Raw genomic sequence first — 20,184 nt, 5'->3', positions numbered from 1 at the left:
GTTTCTCTCCTTCAATCTTCTCTTCTCCCTCCACCACTTCCTCTCCTTTTTTTTCTCCTCTTCCTCCCTCCTCCTCCATTCTGATCTCCACATGATCTCCAGTATCTCTGACTCGTCTTCTTGTAAATGTCGTCTTTCTCTCCCACATCTTTGCTTTGAATCTGCGACCATCTCCACTGGTCCTCTTCTTTTATCCATTCCATTATCTCACCCCCTTTTGTCCTGCTGTTATAATAACTATACTTAATGCTGCAGAAAAAACACTTTCCCTACATACTGTTTCACTTTCTGTTTGTGCAGTTCCATTTTTCACAATATTTTGTGCAATGTCCTTGTTTTTTATTTGTATCTATTTATTATGAACAGCAGGGTAGATTTTTTTCATGCATTTCACAACACTTTAGGCTGACTGCTGTCACAAATCTCCTCTAACAGATGATCATAGGGTTTTTGGATTTGGAAGTGACTGCGTCACAAAATAGTACGAGGCAACTTCTGACACAGGCTTGCTCCGTACGTGTTTTTCACTGCACTCAGATAAAACACACCAATTTATAAAAATCTTAAACTTACGAAACTGTGAAGGGGAAGTACATGTAGTTTGGTATTAGACGGCATGGGAGGATTTCATGGAGCAAAAGGAAACTGACAGATGACTAATGACATTTCAAGAATGATTCATACTAAAAAAGATGCACATTTCAACTACAGTGTGCTTCAGGTGAGGCAAGAGCATATATTTGCTTAATATCATTTGCATGTCCATGAGCTCCTTCCACACACCAGCCTCACCTCCACACTTTTAATGACAATAATAATGACAATAAAGGACACAATACGTCTTGTTTGTTTTCCCTATTTTGTTTTGCTGTGACCTGCAGACAAAGTTAATATAGTTAGAAGTCCAGTTACTCAAATATTTGTGGCTGTGTCTTTGTAATGATTCGATGCAATGGGATACGATACAAACGATACGAAACAACACGATACAGTACGGTACACTATGATACAATATGACACCATACGATTTGACATGATACAATACAACATGACATGATACGATATGATACAATACGATTACGATAAGATCCGTTATGACACGATACGATATGACATGATACGGCATGGTACGATACACCTTTTTGTCCCCATGGGAAATTTTGTCTTGGACTCAGATGCTGCGCCCATAAATGTCTTCACAGTTACGATCAAATCAAACTACATATGAACAACAAGAACTGTCTCGAGAGATCTTCACTCCACTGAGTGCACTTTTCGAGTCTTTATAAGTGTAGATGGTCATCGTGTGTCTCCTCATCTTTGGTTATTTTTTATTTCCCTCTAACTCGTCCTCCTTGATTGTTTGACTCTTTTTGTCTCCGTCCATTCTTTCTATCTCTGTCCATGTTTCCACCTCTCACCATCTTCTTGTCTCCTGAATAAATCTCTCTCCTCACTCTCCTCCTCTCCTTTCTCCTCTCCCTTCACTCCCCCTCCCCCTCCCCCACCCCCTCCCTCCATCTCCGTCACCTCCTCTCCTCACTTTGCTGTCAGATTTGTCTCAATGGGATGCTGTTGCCGCGGTAACCAGGGTCATTAGGGAAGCCGTATTTATGCTTTCTCATACTGAAGCTGGCAGATCTGCTGTAATGAGTGCACGAGTGTGCACACACACACACGAGCACACACACAAACACACACATGCACACACACACACACGCACAGAGAAAACCCCACCAGCTGCTTCTCTAAACGACTTTACTTTGTGGCTGGCTCCTTTACAGAGAGAGAGAGAGAGAAGATGAAAGCGTGACGCCGACAGTTCAGCAGAGCGGAGGGTTATTCAGCCCTTTAGAGTCAAAACTTCACTGAGCCGAAACTGGCGAAAATGAAATCGAAAATTTTTAGAAAAACAAATATACTGTAGACTGAATCACAATGTTTGCTTATAAAAACTTTCAGGTAGAAAGGTAACACTTTCTATGAAGCACATGTCTATAATGCATTATAACACATTATGAGCATACTAATAATGCCGTATAATAATAACTATAAGCACTCATGGTTATTTCTAATAACTCTCTCTTAAAATAATATAATAATAACTCATTATTATCATATGAACAGACTTATATTGTGTTATGGTGTGCATGATCATAAGCAGACATTTTCTCTAATTTTGAATTTCTTTTTTCTCATCATTATCATTATCACCATTGCTATTTTTTATTGTCTCTTTGTGCATTTATTGATTTATTTTCCCATTTATTTCTTTATAATATTTCTGTGATTCTGCTTCTTGGAAATGCTGGCTCCCCCTGCTGCGATGCACTGGAGTTAGTTACATGTTTGGACATAATTCATGAATTAATTACTTACATAATTAATAATAAATTACACATGGGAGATTTTATTTGGGTGGAATAGAAATCATAATTTGTCTATGTTACCATGACAATAATTATATCTTAAATAATTACAAGATATAATTATAATTATAATCTTATATCAGAGACATCTATCATATCTGTCATTTGTGTCTATAGGCAGATTTCCATTATAGATTTCAGCAAATCTCAAGCAATATTTTCAAAATGTTGATAAAACATAATTGTGAGATGACTGTGTTTCCATTAGGTTTAAGAAATTGGATGGATATATACTGTATATATATTTATATATGAATGTATATATACGACAGTTATTGCACATTATTGAATGAAATATCACTTCATGCCAGCGTAAAACCGTTTTTTTTATATTCAAAATTTCAATTTTTTCACAATTTGAGGGTTAATGGAAACCTGCATACCTCTGACATGGAGAGATACGAGTTAAAAGCAACTTGACGCCTCAGTTCAAACTAAAACTGAACTGTGCTGAAACAAAAACTGAAATCTTCGCCGGTGTTATTCTGCTCGTCACTGTCAGTTCACGTTGACCTTTGACCCCTTAGCTCAGAGCCACAGAGAGGAGCAGCCGCCATGAGAAACATGACTGACAGTCAAACACGGAGAGAGACGACACAGGAGAAAAGGCTAAATCCGTCCTCTCACATTATGGCGCTCCGACACGTCGTTTGGATGTTTTCTTTAAGGACTCGCGCTATCATAGAGTTGTCAAAACTACATTAGTGTTAATGGGCTGCCGGCTCATTAGGCCGTCAGCAGCCGAGAGCAGAAACACTCAGGAGACTGAATCGGCTCGTTTGTATTCAGCTGCGGCGCTGAGCTGAACGCCAGGTGGTAACATGTTGATACAAGCCCCATGATGCACTGCTGCTGCTGCTCCCGCAGGAGGAAACACTGGAGTCAGAGTCGAGGGTCGAACACGGACCGCCGAGAGCAACTTTTAGATCTAAGTGGACATGTTAGCGAGGTTTGAGGACGAAAATCAATGATGGACTTTGTCTTTATGCACTAGGATTATTAGAAAATTATCCCCAAAAAGTGGGAGACAATGCCTGGAAACTATATCTTTAAATATGCTATACTATAATTTTTTTGTTGTTTTTTTTGTTTTGTTGTGTTTTTTGCTAATTTTTGGGCCAAGTCTTTTATTTTTAAATGTAATAACTTTATACTTAATATTACATTATGAAGCTATGTATATATATATATATATATATATATATATAGTAGAATGGTGTTTTGTTTGTTTCTTTTAACTTTTTTGTGCTATTTTTCTGGAAATTCTATTTTTTTAAAACTATTTTTTTCTCATTTTTGTCTCATTAAGTTGCTTATTGCCTTCTTCCATGTTTTTGAAAAAACAAACACAAAAAAAAACCAATTTGCTGTGGTTTCAAAAGTTCAAAGCTGGAAATCATACTAGTAATTAGTGATAGTTTTGGTTTTTTATTTGGTATTTGGATTACTGAAAATCAGTGTGAGAAGAGAGTCTGTAGGGGAAAGATCACAGGTTTTCTTACTGTCCTCTCCCAGTCTGTGCACACGGTAAGCACGCAGATATAATAACATCATTTATTGCTTTTGCTGTCTGAAGCCTCTGTCATGCACTGCAAACAGATCATATATTTACGGTAAATATAGGAAATGCTAAATGGAAAATGTGTCCACAAACATGATCTCCAAATAAACATTTGCATGAGAAAGAGACGCCGTCAGACTCCATCATGTGTAAACGGCAGCTCAGATCATCGGGGGGGAAACGATGGCATGGATCACTGTTGTGTTTAAAGTTCAGTTATGAATCTTAAACACACGAGGCGGAGGTAAAAGGCGACGCAGCATGCATCACGCTGCCGTCTTTATGCAGATTCGGTATCAAGCAGAGCACGGATACAAATCCGGCACAACATATGGAATAAATCTGTGCGTATGGACGCTGCTGGGATGTGAACCATGCAGGAATTAATGGAAAACAGCCATATGTTTGCTTGATTATAGCAGCCTCAATGCTGTTACTGAGTTTGGAAAACATTTTCTCAACCTAAAGAGCTAAAAGACGACTCTAAGGACTTATAGTCGTGCCCATGAGCAAGGCAATAGGCGAGTTTTGACTACAGATTTGCGCAAAACTTGGGCGATATTTTTGAAATTAAAGTAAAACACAATTGTGAGATGTGATGTTGTGCGAATTTTCTCTCGATGTTACGCGACTTCTCTCCTCTGGCAATAACACTCCAGTAACCACGGCGATTGATGTCCAAAACATAAAGCCCATCTAATATCGCCGTAATTTCTTTGCCTCATATCAAGACGATTTCGGTCTCCTCCTCCATCCTCACATACAGCGCCATGTTTGAATGTCATGTGACTTTGTTTCACTTTTTCTTCTTCTTTGGGTCTAATGGCAGTTTGCATCCATAGAGTCATATTACCGCCACCTGCTGTTACACATCATATGAGCTACAAATGTAAAAAAAAAAAGTGTTTCCATTGCGGTTTTGCAAAATATGTCTTTTTTTGAATCGCCTGAAGTAACCACCTCAGAGCGTAAAAACTTCTTTGCTGAAGTTTTTATTTTGAATTGAATTGAATTGAATTGAATTGAATTGAATTGAATTGAATTGTTTCCTTCAGGTGTATTTCGTATTTGCAATTTTGATTTGCGCAATTTAAGGGTTAATGGAAACCCACCTGCTGGACTGCAGGGTAATGTTATTTGTAAAGCACATCATCACAGCGATACATGTCTGTGCTCTGTGGATTTCCATAACAGGCACACGTCTGAAATAACCTTTGGAATAAATGTGTTCTGTAATATCTGTCAGTGCGTGCCGTCGCTCATCTCACACAGCTGAAAGCCAATAAACCACAATTTAAGTGATTTATTGGTTCATATTTACATGCTTTGTTTGCTTTTTCAAGAAATGAAATGGTAATCGCTTGCATGATGTTGTGGCCCTGAAGGCGGCAAATGACAAGCTGCAGGCGCAGAGCTCAGTCTGAATAATCTCAGTGTTTGATGGACAGATTGTACAAAAGGAGAAATCAGAAGTAGGTTTCCTGACTTGATGTTTCTGTGCTGCGATACACGCTTTTCTCACAGCAGCCATTATGAGGTATGATTAATGACATTTAAGGATCGATTGATCTAAATCCTATTTTCACACGTGTTATTTGTGCTGGTTATAAGGTATCTGTCTCTCTTTTGTCTTCACCAAAACACTCAACAGTACAGTGGAGGAGAGATGGGGTTTGAGGCTTCAGTTTGTGGGGATCAAAGACGTTCTCACCCCAGTTCGTCACATTAAGAGGGTCTCCATTAACCCTCAAATGGCGCAAATTGAAACTGTGAATTAAAAAAAACACCTGATGGAAACACATCTGTTTCGAAAAAAAAGCCATTTTTGGCAAAACTGCAGTGGAAACGCTTTTTAGTCTTTTCATGATGCTGCGAGGTCACATGATGCTGCGAGGTCACATGATGCTGCGAGGTCACATGATGCTGTGTCTCTGTGCTTGTCAGTAGGAAGTGGCTCCCTCATGATGCAGCAGGAGCTACAAGAGCTGTTATTGCATCACATAACTCTGAGAAAGTTGAGCAAATCATCTGGAAGTTTTGAATCCACAATTCCTCTGTGAAATCGTGGATTATCAGCTCCCCGAAATCCCACATATGTGTCCGCTCCCACGTATAAGGAGTTCGCCTTTCCATCACGGCTCCGTAACACGCCTACGTGGCCTTGGATTGGAAATAATGACGGTGGCTGCAATAGAAATAAAGCTGCTGATGTTTTGAACATCCTTCGCCATGCTTCTCGCCTTCAAATGAAAACCAAACCTCAGGCACAAATGACGCTACATCCTCGTAAAAAAAATCAAACAGAAGAGCGGAGGTCAGGGTGGTTTGTGCACAACAAAAGCGTTCTTTGCTCATGACACAAGTTTGCAAATTGGTTCACCGTCTCGACGCCGTGTGGAAATGGATGTTTTCTACCGACAAACATCAGACGCAGAAACGGTAACAGACGTTTACGTGGGAGGAAATGTTGTGGATTATTGTTGCTTTGACAGAAGCATCAGTGAAAAAGCCTGGACGGTAAAATGTAAATGTGTTTGGATTATGAATCATAATTAAGAGAGCTTTGAGGAAACACTGGAGGTTTGAGCTGTGTGAAGCTTCTAAAAACCACAACAGCTGTGTTTTTCCTCTGCGTGAGTGCAGGTGTGTGTGTGTTTGTGTGTGTGTGTGTGTGTGTGTGTGTGTGTGTGTGTGTGTGTGTGTGTGTGTGTGTGTGTGTGTGTGTGTGTGTGTGTGTGTGTGTGTGTGTGTGTCCTTTGATGAGCATGCAGATGTGCACATACTCATTTTAATTCTTCTACAGTGTTTCTCTGTTTTTTTCTTCCTCTTTGGTGGCTTCTTGTCTTCTCGTCTTCAAAATGTATTTTCTAAAACTAAGAAAAACAGCCCTGTTTATTGGGACGCTGGTGCATTTTTGGCGTTATTATCAGAGGTTTTGTGAGAGGGTTGATTATAATCATTATAAGTTGTGCTTGTTGATTGTTTGGATCTCGTTGGCCTGAGAACATAGTTGTCTTGGCACGTTTCTTATTACAGACAGGTGATAGAATTACAGTTTTAGGTATTTCATTATTCTTGTGGCTCCATTCCATTAAGATTTTGAAAAGGTTTATTGTGCCAAAAAACTGTATGAGTGTACTGTCGGCTATTTATCAATACAAATATCAAAGTGTGACTGTGTGGGCACATTTCTCTTTCCACCATTTTTCCAGATTTGGCTTATGTTTAATTTTCTTGTCTGTGTGAGCAGAAATTAGATGATTGCATTTTGATTTTTATGTTTTGGAACAGTCACATGAACGGAGCTGGCCGTACTTATTAAGTGATTTCAGCTGCTAAGGGACATCTGGTCTTTAAAAAAAATGTTTAAAAGAATAAGAAATAATAAAGAAATGAAATTTAGCTAAAAATATAAATATACATATATATATATATATATATATATATATATATATATATTACTTTTCAGCACTTTTGGGGTTCTTTTTTTCTAATTTTTCTTTTGCTTATTATCAGGGTTTTTTTTAATAAATATATATATATATGTGTGTGTGTGTGTGTGTGTGTGTGTGTTTGATTTTACGTATTTCTGGCTAAGTTTTGGGCCATGTCTTGGTAAGTGGCTTATTGTCGTCTAATTTTCCATCCATACTTTGTTCTAGGATCATAACTGTAAGTGTTTTTCAGTTCTCAAAGGTCGTTCGATGAGCAGATTCGGGCTCTCCTTCGACACGCTGAATAAAGTCACCGCTCCACAGGGCCTGTTTGGGCTTTGTAGTTTCGTGTCTGCTCTCAGCCTCAATCCTCAGCTTGACTTCCATTAGACTCTGATCGAGCGGGGGATTGATAGAGGTGAGGGGGAATGAAAAGAGACTGAAGGCAGAAATCTCTCTTCTGTCCTCTTTTCTCCCACGTTCATCTTCCCTGTCTGGTGTTTTGCATTTTCACCCTACCCTCTTTTTTTCCCAGTTTTCCTCCGACTCCATTCTTAAATCTCCATCTGGATTCAACCTTCATCTCTTTCTTTCTTTTCTTTCTCTCTCTGACCGCTCCCTGTCTCCTCCTTTAGCTCTCTCTCTCTTGGGTATGATTATAGTATCTCTGCCTTCCTCACGGCATGCTGGGAATGAAAAATGGATCCCTGGTTCCATCTCTTTCTCCACAGTGTGTGTGTGTGTGTGTGTGTGTGTGTGTGTGTGTGTGTGTGTGTGTGTGTGTGTGTGTGTGTTCATGCACTGCAGGGACTGCGTGGGTGAAAGAGATAAATGCCAGAAGTGTGTTGATGTGGAACTATTTCTGTTTGTGTGTGTGTGTGTGTGTGTGTGTGTGTGTGTGTGTGTGTGTGTGTGTGTGTTGATAGATGTGGTGGAAGTGTGTGTTGATGGAATCAGTAAATAGTTAATGAGCGGGGAGGACAAACGTGTTGAATCCCCAGGAGGTGATAGTGATGGAGACTCCGACGCGGTGAACACATGGCGACGACAGCACAGGACGATAAACGTAATCAGCATCGGCTCCATATGTTAAACGCGTCGCAGCGATCAGAACTGTTTGAAGACGCGGCGTGTGAGTGGCGTTTAGAAACGCAGCGGGCCTGTAAGCTGAAGCGGCGCCTTCTGTTTGAGTCTCTTCTGCTGCCTGTTTACGTGTCGTCTCATTTTTACGTGTCGTCTCATTTTTACGCGTCGTCTCATTTTGAGCCGGCGGTGAGGCGCTGCTCGTGACTCGAAGACTGCTGGAGCAACAAAAACTGAAAAATCGACCGTGACATACAAGCAGGGATTCAGGTTCCCCAGAGGATGAATCCTAACAATGGGCCTCATCCAGCAACATCCTCTTAACCCTTTGAAACCTGAGCAAATTGGTTTCATTTAATGGAAAAATAATGTGGGGAAAAACAATGAGTTGGCTGGAAATGTCTCACAAAATAAACAAATAAAAAAAGAGAAAGTTGACAAGAAAATAACCTCAAAATCAATTGAGAAAAAGGACAGGGGTTAGAACTTTATTTATTTCTTTTTAAAGGGAAAATGTCAATAAGTCAATATTCATATTTACAATAATTCTACATTATAAATGATGATATAGAAGAAATTTGGAAAATTATTTTCCCCACTTATTGGGGGATATTGTTATTTTTGGGTAATGTTTTAGTAGCTTTTTTTTTACTTCTAATTTTTTAGCCATGTTCTGGTAAGTTGCTCTTTGCTCTCTCCCCATGTGTTTGAATGAAATTAAACCATTTTCCCAGGTTTCATAGAGTTAAATTTCTCTTAAATTTCTCAACACTCAGACAGAAATTGTGAAAAGGGATTTGGGGAACTTTGCACCCTCAGCCTGGTTTTTGTTGCAGAATGACTGTTTTGATGCCAGTAGTTCTCTTTTAATGCAAATTTTAGTGCTTGTAAATTGTATTTTGTCTCAAGTTGTGCATCTGTCTGCAAATTTGCATTTTCACTGCTGATTATCTCGGTCAGGTCTGCCTTGAAAAAGAGTTTCTTAATCTCATTGGGACCAACCTGGTTAAATAAAGGTTAAATAAATAAAATAAAATAAAATATGCATGATGGTAAAATCAAAAGTGCGCAGGAGTCATGAATCTGACGGTAGTTTTGCAGAGGCATTTACTGAACGTTTCTATGAACATTTTGATAAATGAGGCCCAAAGTGAGGGGAACATAAACCACTGAATGAAATTACAGGACAATCCACCCGATAGTCTTTTCAAAACCACATGTGTAAAGTTCATGGCGGCGCTATAAAAAGTCAGAGGATCACTAAAGTCAGCAGGATTCAGGATTGAGCACAATTTTTACAACAATCAATCCAATAATAGCTTAGATACTTAAATCAGGACTGAACTGATCGACTCACCAAAATTTCCATCCCGAGAGCCACGCCACTTACATGTTTCAAAAATGGCACATCACCAAAATGAATAGGCTGCCAGCACTTAAGAGGAATAAAAGAGGTAATAAAGAACAGCTTCACTGTTTCATGAACATATTTTATTTCACTCACTTCTCTCTCAGACTGCAGGGTGGATGAAAAATCAATCCACTGGGTCGTCTGGTCAATAGTGACTGAAGTATTGAGGAACATAATGAAGGCACAGAATGATAACAATGCATGGTACTGGTCTGTACAGTAATCAATATCCCACCAGTAACGAAGAATAATGAAGTCCCACCTCGACCGTCTGTAATCTAAAAGTGGAGGTAACTAGCCTCTTTGTTCCCACATGGCATCAAATAATGCAGAGTTGAATGTGATTCTTAGGAATTATCGAGTGCCTTTCGGCTCACGGCCTGTTCAAAACGATCAATAATCATCAGGTAAAACACAACAGGCTCCTGATTGAGATCCGTCCCGTCGAGCCCAAAAGAAAGCCCCGCTGCGTGAAAGCCAGCCCTTGTTTGGGAAGATAGCAGGTCATTTCCAACAGGAGAGAACAGTCAGCTCTTTTCTACCGTTGAGTTATTAATTTCACACTTCGCTTAGCTGTGATTTCAGTTGGACTAATGTGGCGGAGCGCAGTCGGGACTCTTATTGTTCCCGTCCCTGTAAGCACAATACACAGTTATAGTGTAATGAGCAGGAGCGCAGCAGGCAGCCGGGGAATGTTGTAATTATCATCACACACTCACAGCCGACTGCCAAACCCACACAGGCAAACAGAGACAATGATACCGGTGTACTGAATAATCAGATCCACCAGTGCCATTCTCTAATCCACCGACCTGCCTGTCCATTATCTACACGCTGATGCACTCACTTATTACTACAGCCACTAACAGTGTAAACATCAAGGTTACTGCCGGGAATTAAAAGTGAAATTAAGATAGTGGTTAAATAGCGTGAGGGGAGCCAGTATCAGCCCTACTTAGAAGATTTTGTCTTAATAACCAAGAGAAAATATAATGAAAATAAAATGTAACTCTCTAAAAAAAAACCTGAGAGAATTTCGGACTTTTTTAGCACAACAAATACTATCAAAACAAAGAGCTTAGAGAGGGGCTCGATGGAGAATTAAGGTGGGTTTAATAGGTTCCTGCGCCCTCACTAAACAGCTACAGTGGGTTTTTTTTCAGGACAATGTTGACTAAAGTTTGTCTCCTACATAAAAAGTATTATCTCCCATGTAAGGGATGCTATCTCCAGTGTATAGGATCCTTTGTACAGGAAGTTATCAACGGGATACAAAATCAAATCTCCTGAAAATAGGACGTCATCTCCTACATACTGGATATGATCTCCTATGCACCGAAAGCTATCTTTTATGTACAGGATATTGTCTCCTACGCATGAGTGTTTGACAGCCACAGCATTTCATCATGGCGGATCAAACAGCTGATGGTCCGACAGCAGCGCAGTGAGACAGACAAACAGAGCGCAGCTTCTCCTCACAGCACCAAAGTGTCTGAAACAGACACATCTGCAGAGGTGAAAGTGACTTCTTTAGACTCTACAGACGACTTTGTGTTAGTTTCAGCTTTAATCAGACTTTGGATGAATTATTTAGAAACACCAGGACGCATCGCTCTGTGTCTCATCCGGCCGCTCACACTGAGCTCTCATTATTATTACCAGGGGCAGATGTAATGTTTTGGGGGCCCGGGGCCACAAGCACATTGGCACGCTGTTGGCAGCTATAGGAGAAGTACGGGATCTCATCTCCTATGTGTGGGATGTTATTTTCTTGATATGAGATCTTATCTTCTACATGTGGACTGTTATCGCCCATGCACAAGATGATATAGTCTATGTACGGGATATTTTATCCAACATACAAGATATTATCCCCTAAAAAAATATTTATTGGGTAGATTTACATGCTGGGAGAACCTATAACTTGACAGCGACTGTATTTATTAGAAATAAATAAAACAACTTGTGTTTAACTTTAGTCCCGCCCACAAAGGCTCTGATTGGCTTTATAAGAAGATGAAGGAAACGATTTAGAGGTCTGGTGCTGAGTGAAGCAGCTCTCCATATAAGCACACACTGATAAACAAATACTAGTGTTCAATACACACACACACACACACACTGTTGTCTCCAGGAGAAATGTGTTTTGTCAGGGTGGAAATTCTAGGCCGACCTTTTTAATGGCAGATGAAACACAATCAGTGACCAGACCACAACAGGCCTGATAGATGATTGTGGTTATTGAGTGGGTATTGACTGGCTCAGGCCTTATGTTCACTGACATGCACGCACTCACACACACACACTCTTACACACACACACGTGCATGTGCGCACACGCGCACACACACAGACAACCTGCAGAGACCATGTAATGCATAACAATCAGCTCTGAAACAAAGGCAGGGAGGAGGAGAGCTGTGTTAGACAGAGCTCTGTGTCTGTGTGCAACCATGCAAGTATTCATGAGCTGGTGTGTGTGTGTGTGTGTGTGTGTGTGTGTGTGTGTCTTACCTGGAAGTAGCAGGTTGGCATGTGCACTCAGAGGCGTTCTGCATGTGTGTCTTCTGGCATCAATTTGATGTGTGTGTGTGTGTCTCCGGACGTGAACTTCACATGTGAAGATTCCTGCATGCCTGAAAATCAAATAATAAAGACGCTCACAGTGTTTTCATTATTAGTACATTTCTCTCTTGCACACACACACACACACACACACACACAGAGAGCGAGGACTCATATATAATTACCTCCATGTTCATTTGCAGGTGTTTCTTTTCATTTTGCCCCTGAGTGACGCCTGCACACGCTCGCTTGTGCTCACAGCTATATTACTTATGCTAATGTTCGTGGCTGGCGGCTTGTTGTGTGTGTGAGCGAGTTATGAGCCGCTGATTGAGGTGGGAGTGAACCCGGGTTAGAGACTGCTCTGTAAATTAGCATCTGTTCTGCCTGCAGTGTGTGCCCTTGAGCCAAACATTACGTACGTTTCATTTGACGTGTCCCTTGTGTGCTCGCCACTTGGTAACATGGCAGCGAAGCTGAAGTCTCACTGAGTGGAGAATCAAATTAAAATTCTGATGCTATGATTTTAAAAGCAGTATTGGAGCTGAAACTACCTCCTCCTCAGGGTAAAGGCAACTCATGCATGAAAAAAATAACTTTATATGAGGACTCATGAAAAAGGTGTTCCCATATTTTCAGTTAAACTAAAAAAAAAAGAGGAAATATCTAAACATTCAGACTGACATGAAATAGTCCTCTAACCTTTGAAACGAGATCAAATTGGCTTAAATTCTTTCAAAAACATGGGAAGGAGGCAAAGTGCAATAAAATAATAAATTACCCAAAAACTTGCGAGAAATCAGTAAAAAAAAGTACAGAAAAAGTTTTAAAAAGAGAGAAAGAAGAAAGAACAAAAGAAAGAAAGATTATAGGTCAAAGAAAGGTCATCTCGTGCTAACCACAAAAACGAAATGTTTTTTTGTGAAGACTTTGTTGTGTTTGCTGCCAAGATATGTTTTTTATTTTTATTAAGAAATGGCTCCATTCCTGAGAGGGTTTTTTTCTCAGAAAGACATCACTGAATTTTCTGCAGATTGCAGTGGTTGTTTGCAGCTTAAATATTGCAGATTTTCCTGTCCAAATAGCACCCCAAAAAGTGTTTTTTTTACAGAGACAGTGCTGTGTTTTCAGACACCGAGACATTGTCCACAAAAAGTGGTTGTTTTTTCATTTTAATATCGTCATGAATCCTGGCAGGATAGTGCTATGAAAAGCGCTGCGTCCTGCTGAGGTAGTCTCAGGAAATGCAACTGTTTTTCAGAAATGTGCATCTGCTGCTAAGATAGCGACACAAACAACTTTGATTTTTGCAGACATAGCTTCATTCCCTGCTGAGATAACTTTAAGAAAAGCTGTTTTTTTGTACAGTGTGTTGTTTTTTTTAAATTATTTAATCTTTTGTCAATAAAATTAAAACAAACACAGCAATGAAACAAGGTCTTGGCAGGGATATAAATTAACCCTTTGAAACCCTAACCTTGATTTCTTTGAAAAACATGTGAAGAAGGCAATGAGAAACTTAAAAAGAAATGACCCAAAGATTTGCAAGAAATTAATAACAAGTACAAAAAAATGACCAGAAAATTAACAAAAAAAAAAAAAAAAACAAGAACGAATGGGATTTTTTTTTAATGAGATGATCTGGAAAAAGATGCTAAAATGTATAGTAATTGTCAAAAATGTTTATATATAATATAGAAATGTGGGATATTTATTAATGTATTTGAGTTTTAGAAATGTTTCCCTAGCTTTTAAAAAAAACACTTCTCTAAATTATCAATTTCTTGCAAATTATGGAATATTTCTTGCCGAGTCACTCCGGGTTAAAAGGTTTAAATACCTATGAAAGACTTCTGAACACAGCACAAGAAAACTGAAATCAATCCAAGTTTTAAAGGGTTAATATATGAAATTACAACCAAGACACCAATCAATATCAGAAATGATGTGAAATGTATGATAAAGGCAACCATACACTGATATTAAGGGTGGATCATTTTGCAGGCAAACAGCCAGCAAAGACAAATTGTCTCCAATGTCCACGTCTCTCCCTCCTTCTTGTTTTTTTTGCGTTTTATGTCTTTTTTTTCTCTCTTCTTGATGTCGCACTCCTCTGGGCGATCTGTCTCTGCTCTCCGTCTCCTCACACCATCTGTCTCTGTCTCCCTCTCTCTCATTAGCAAAAAGGCTGGAGTGACTCCCTGCGGCCGCTGGACAGACACGGAAACATAAAGGTAGAAAGACGCTCTCGCATGTTTCCATCCATCAGCTCACAATGATGCTCCTCCGTGACGGACTTGTGTTCTTCTTGGCTGCCTCTCATGTCCCGCGTCCCTCCCTCCGCCTCCCATCACTCATCTTTAATAAGCTTCCTCTCCCATAAAGCTGATGATAGATCGAGAATATTTCCCCTCAGACTGTCACCTGTGCAGCTTTTAATCTCTGATATATGTGAGGGAGAGCTGATTAACCTCTTTTTGAGACATATATTCAAACCTGCATTAAAAGCTGTCTGTGCTTAGTTTCATGACGCTCTCAGTTAGCTGACGTGTAACAAACCTCAGCTCACGTTTAAACCTCAGTAACAGGAATTCTTCCCTTGAAACCAGCAAACCGGCTTGATTTCTTCCAAAAACATGAAGTAAGCCAAAAGAAAATGGAAATGTAAGAAAAACAAAATGTCCTAAAAAAGGTTAATTAAAGAATATATATATGTACCATATATTTTAAATAAAAAAACATCTATAAATATAGTTTTCTCAACATTTTCTCAACATTTTTCCCCTTTTTAAATTGGTTTCAGGTCATTTCCTTGTTTGATTTTTTGTGTTTGAACTTTTTTCTTTATTTAATTTATTTTGTTTAGTTTTGGGGAGGTTTCTACTAATTTTAGTTTTACATTATTTTTCCTAATTTTGGGGTATTTTCCTCCTAAATTGTTCATTTCCATATTTGTCAGAAATTAAGGCAAACTGCTAAGGTTCCCAAGTGACAATAACTGGGAGAAAACAAAATCCCACTGTGACCGATTTTTGCTGCCTAAATTTAGGCATTGCTGATTCTAATTCAAATCTGTAAATGTATATATTCTTCAGTTATTTATGGCCTGTGTATAAATTCTGCTTTATAAATAACGTACTGTGAAACTCACCGTGTCTTCAGGTCAGAGGTCGCAGGCCCTCTCAGCTGCCGCTGGACAGACCGCAGAGCTCCCAGGAGCCTTTGCAGCAGCCTGGGCCTGTCCGTAAGAGTCACAGGAGAAAAGGTACAAACGTCAGACGCCTGCATGAGCTCGTGTTTTATCATTCACTCGGTGCTTTTACCTTCTTTCTTTTGTTTTTTGCTCTTTGAAGTTTGAGCTGCCGTCAGACGGGAATCCTCTTTATTCATCTCATCTTTTAAAATCATCTCTCTTCATTACTTCTAACGCCGGCCTCCCTTTATCCTCCGTCTTTCTCGTCTTTCCCACGTTCTCGCCTCATTACAACTCATCTAATATTTTCGTCCGATCTCTCTCTTCGTCCCATCTCGCTTCAGCTGGCCTTCCTCCTCCTCCTCACTTTTTTTTTATCACTTTCATCCTTTTCCCTCTCGTCCCCTGACGTTTACCCTCCTCGTTTTCCTCTCATCTTTTCAAATATCAAACATTTTTGTGTTATCACTTGACTTTTACCTTCTTTTCTGATGTAACAGCAGAGTTTTATCGTTTCCACTTATCTGTTTCAATATCAGTCACATGCCGTCTGCATCCTCTCCTGCCTTGTAGGTTTTCTCCTTCTTATTTTTAAGCAAGATAAAAAAAAATACACATGCAACATGCACTACATGAAGATTCTTCAGACTATTTCTGTCGTTTTTCACGTGCACAGCTGACTGCAACATGATGAACGTACGAGTGCGGTTTAAATGATTCATCGCGCCTCTCAAATCTACCTGTGAGCACCTTCAGCTGTGAAAACATGTCTTTGAACTCATTTATCTTTAAGCACAAAGACGGATTTATCGTGCGGAACAACAATTGTGCACTTTTCTGAGAAAAGTGTGAAATGTCTCACAAAGTTAGTGCACACCAAAATGTTAATTTTTAGATGTGGAGCGAAGTCATTTGGGACATTCTTTTGCTAATATTATTATTTAAGTTTGGACACTGCATTTTATAAATGTAATACTGTGAAACTTTGCTTCCATTTTGACACTACAGGGTTAATAATACCTATGTATTAACAGAACGGAGCCCCGGTGCTCAGTTTAATACTATATTGATAATGATGATAGTGATTAATGGACTTTACATCCGTCCGCTCGGAGAGCGTTTACACACAGATCCATAGCCAGGAGGCCGAGGCTTCCAGGCCCGCTGTTAGGGGGGTCAAAGGGTGCCGATGACCCCACCTCAAGGTCAAGGAGCAGAGCGATGGTGGGGCTCATGAAAGGGTTAATCGTTAACCGTTAAATGGGCCCATGTACAGCAATTTATTTACCGACTTATCATATCACTGATATGATATTATTTTTTTTTATCCACAGCACTCAGAGTCAGACGTAGATTGGACCAAAACAATCGATGAATATTCAAATCCATTAATCATTCTGGCTTTAGTTGAGCTGAGATAAACTGATCCAATATTTGTCGGACTGAAGTGTAACGCAGCCAAATCTTAAATTTGCAAGATCATAATGGAATAATAGAAAAATGGCAGAATTTAACTATTAATAACATCCTATAATTCTTTATTCAGGTTTGTCTGCAGTCTGTGGCTTTAATACAGCCGACTATTTGAAACAGTCAGTGTCTATTTTTATTACTGAGTTTCGATACTCCTCCTCAGGTACGTTAGTGTGCAGCGGGAACGGGACCGGGAGCAGCTCCATCTACTCCGTTGCCATGGTGGCCATCCCCGACTGCGTCGACAACGGCACGCAGACGGACATCAGCTTCCAGAACATCGTGCCGGTGGGGAGGAACCGAGGTCACCACCACCACGGCCGGGGAGGCGGCTCCTCCTCCCCTCCACCGCCTCCCCCCTCCCCTCCCCTCCCTCACCTCGTGGGACCGTACGGGATCAACGAGTTGTAAGTCCTGACCTGTCGTCTTTTTTGGAAGTCAAGAATAATGACATCAGTCAATGACGTCAGAGACCATAAAACCTAAAATCAAAGCCCAGCCCCGATTAAAAGACCAGCGTGGGGACACGTTTCAACAAATAAAGGCCGATCTCGATTCATTTTTATGCACCAGTTCATTTTTATACAAGTTCTTCTTAAAGTTTTTTTAGGGGTGAAATTTTCAGGTAATTTCCTTGTTCTTGGGTCATTTCTTCTTTTGTTGCTCATTACCTTCTTCTTGTGTTTTTGGAAATAAAAAAGCCAATTCGCAGGTTTCAAAAGCTTAAATAAATAATTTGGTTGTACTTTCAAGCAATAGTTTTGTGTAAAAGGAAATAAAAGTCCGTCTCATATAGACGCCTGTCGAGGTCGTCTAATGAATTAAACAAAAAATCTCCGGGGTTTTTAACTGAAGTTTTACAGTTTGATGCCTCGTTGCTTCTCTCCCTCCAGCTGTGTGTTCGAGTACAACGACCCCGATGACTACTTTGACGTCTCCAACCATGAGGTGGACAGGCAGGACGACCTGGAGTATGAGGTGAGAACTCTGTTTGCACAAAAACTGAGCAAAGAATCGATGAAATGAGAGCTGCAGCGTGAGAAAAGGACTGGGGATTAGGGGAAAAATTCTGCTGCAAAAGCGCCCACAATCTTCAGAAACGTCACTGAAACAAACGGACTTCTACAAGCCGTCGTGTTTGGAGGAGAAAATCCATATGAGCGACGTCCAGACTGGACTTAACCTTCACAAAGAGGCTCTCGGTTCAGTTCGCAGACGTCTAAAGGAGCCCCGTGTTCAGCTGAACGGCGCTCTTTCTGTTTCTGCTCCGTTGGCTCTCTGCTGCTGGAGACAAACGCCAGTTTGGTCATTAAAGAAGTCGGTAAAGTGGAAACATTCGTGTTCTTTCCGGCTCGTATACCAAAGAGACTCCCTGTCCTCCCTCTGCGTGTCCTGTTTCATGTGCACACGCTCCTCTCCTCTCTGTCTCCTCCCTCATTCATGTTAGTATTATCCAACATCATTATATGCCCCTAAATTACTTCCTAATATCCTCCTTTCTTTTTTTTCTTGGGTTTCATCCTTCATTTCCTCCCTGGATCACTAACTTTGTTCTGTCGATGCCCTGCAGCCAAATTCAGATATAATAGCTGCTGCTACGATGTTTTTTTGTAGTCCAGCTGATCACTGATGGTCTGTGGTACATTTATTATTTTCTGCTTTTTTTGACCAGCATCAGTCCTAATCAGAAATATCAACTACTGAGTAATTTTTAGGATTTTAATCTTCTTAAATGTCAGGTTTTTGTCATAATGCCTCTATACTACGTCCAGAAGACATCTATACTACGTCCAGAAAAGACATCTGTACAACATACAGCATAGATGTCTTTTCTGGACAACACATAGATGTCCTTGCTGTGCGTCATACAGATGTCTTTTGTGGACATTTGCAGGAAATTTCGTATTACGTTTGCAGCAGGAAACCGCTGTTACGTTTGTAGGAAATGTTTTATGTTTGTGGGATTATTACATCGAAAGCTGCAGTTTTGTTTCACGTTTGTGCTTTTTTACGTTGACGGCTGTTATTAGGTTTGCGGGTGTTACAGACCCCCTAAAGACCAGCACTGTCCTTCATAAACCGGTTCAGACCATCAGTCCACCTTTCTCCTGCTGTCCCTTCAGGAGGTGGAGCTGTACAAATCCAGTCAGCAGGAGAAGCTCGGTCTGACGGTCTGCTACAGGACGGACGACGAGGAGGATCTTGGGATTTACGTCGGAGAGGTGACACTCGTCTACGCTTCGTCTTTTAATTCTGCTCTACCTTCTCTGCAGTTCATTCACTCATTCATTTAACCGCACTCATTTTTCTGTACATGAACATCTGATGCATTAATGCAGCTCCTGAGGGTGTTACTGCAGCCGTTTCTGTCATCATTTATAATCGCTCGTTTCTCTTCAGCCTTTCATACATATATTCTCTCACCCATTCATTTATTAAAAACATCTCTCCATTAATCACGTTCTTCATAATCTCACCCTTTAAATTATTCATGTAACCAATTATTGGCTCCTTTTCCATTCACTCGTCATCAGTTTCCTCCTTCATGGGTTCATTCTGTCATTACTGTTCTTCATTCATGAGGTCATGAATTTATCCGTCTGTTCCTCCGGCGTTTTATCGTCTTCTCTCTTTTTTTTTTAACTTCAGGTGAATCCAAACAGCATAGCAGCCAAGAATGGACGCATCAGAGAAGGGGACCGCATACTTCAGGTACGCAAACGCGTATTCACACTCTGCTCTCGTTTTTCTTTTTTTTTTTTCATCCATCCATCCATTTTCTTCCGCTTATCCGGGGTCGGGTTGCGCGGGCAGCAGCCTAAGCAGGGAAACCCAGACTTTTTTTTTTGCCTGGTAGCAATGAACTTTTTTTTTAAAATCGTAAATCCATAAAATTTCCTGATTTAAGGTTTGTACCTGGATTACAGTAAAGGCAGTAAAACACCTCTGACTTTAAGGTAACGCAGTTTCTTTTTCGTTTACCCATTTGAAACCCGGATCAACATAAGTTTTGTTGTGCAGCATTCAGATGCCTTT

At 40.2% G+C, this 20,184-nt stretch overlaps 1 protein-coding gene and 1 long non-coding RNA gene across 3 annotated transcripts in view; one reads left to right on the top strand and one right to left on the bottom strand.

Moving 5' to 3' along the window:
• The window catches only part of LOC121946637 (PDZ domain-containing protein 4-like), a 55,050-nt gene that overhangs the window by 14,062 nt on the left and 20,804 nt on the right, over positions 1–20,184 (top strand). Inside the window, exons 3-8 of the mRNA XM_088081593.1 lie at positions 14,663–14,716; positions 15,645–15,747; positions 17,312–17,555; positions 18,042–18,126; positions 19,272–19,370; positions 19,798–19,860. Of these exons, the coding sequence (XP_087937719.1) occupies positions 14,663–14,716; positions 15,645–15,747; positions 17,312–17,555; positions 18,042–18,126; positions 19,272–19,370; positions 19,798–19,860 (648 nt within the window). The remainder of the gene's footprint in view (positions 1–14,662; positions 14,717–15,644; positions 15,748–17,311; positions 17,556–18,041; positions 18,127–19,271; positions 19,371–19,797; positions 19,861–20,184) is intronic.
• The window catches only part of LOC148188627 (uncharacterized), a 44,967-nt gene that overhangs the window by 7,670 nt on the left and 17,113 nt on the right, over positions 1–20,184 (bottom strand). The window contains exons 4-5 of one of the 2 annotated variants that reach the window (XR_015777369.1): positions 15,634–15,720; positions 12,432–12,553 (exon numbers count right to left, since the gene is read on the bottom strand). This is a non-coding gene — a long non-coding RNA (uncharacterized LOC148188627). Of the gene's footprint in view, positions 1–12,431; positions 12,554–14,194; positions 14,693–15,633; positions 15,721–20,184 lie in introns of those variants that run through there. The other variant, XR_015777370.1, reaches the window with a different exon arrangement.

The sequence above is a fragment of the Plectropomus leopardus genome, chromosome 9 (assembly GCF_026936395.1).
Source record: "Plectropomus leopardus strain MGB_pleo_1.0 chromosome 9, ASM2693639v1, whole genome shotgun sequence".
Classification (NCBI taxonomy): Eukaryota; Metazoa; Chordata; class Actinopteri; order Perciformes; family Serranidae; genus Plectropomus; species Plectropomus leopardus.
The sequence above is the reverse complement of the archived record's forward strand: the minus strand, read 5'-3'. Positions and strand labels throughout refer to the sequence as shown.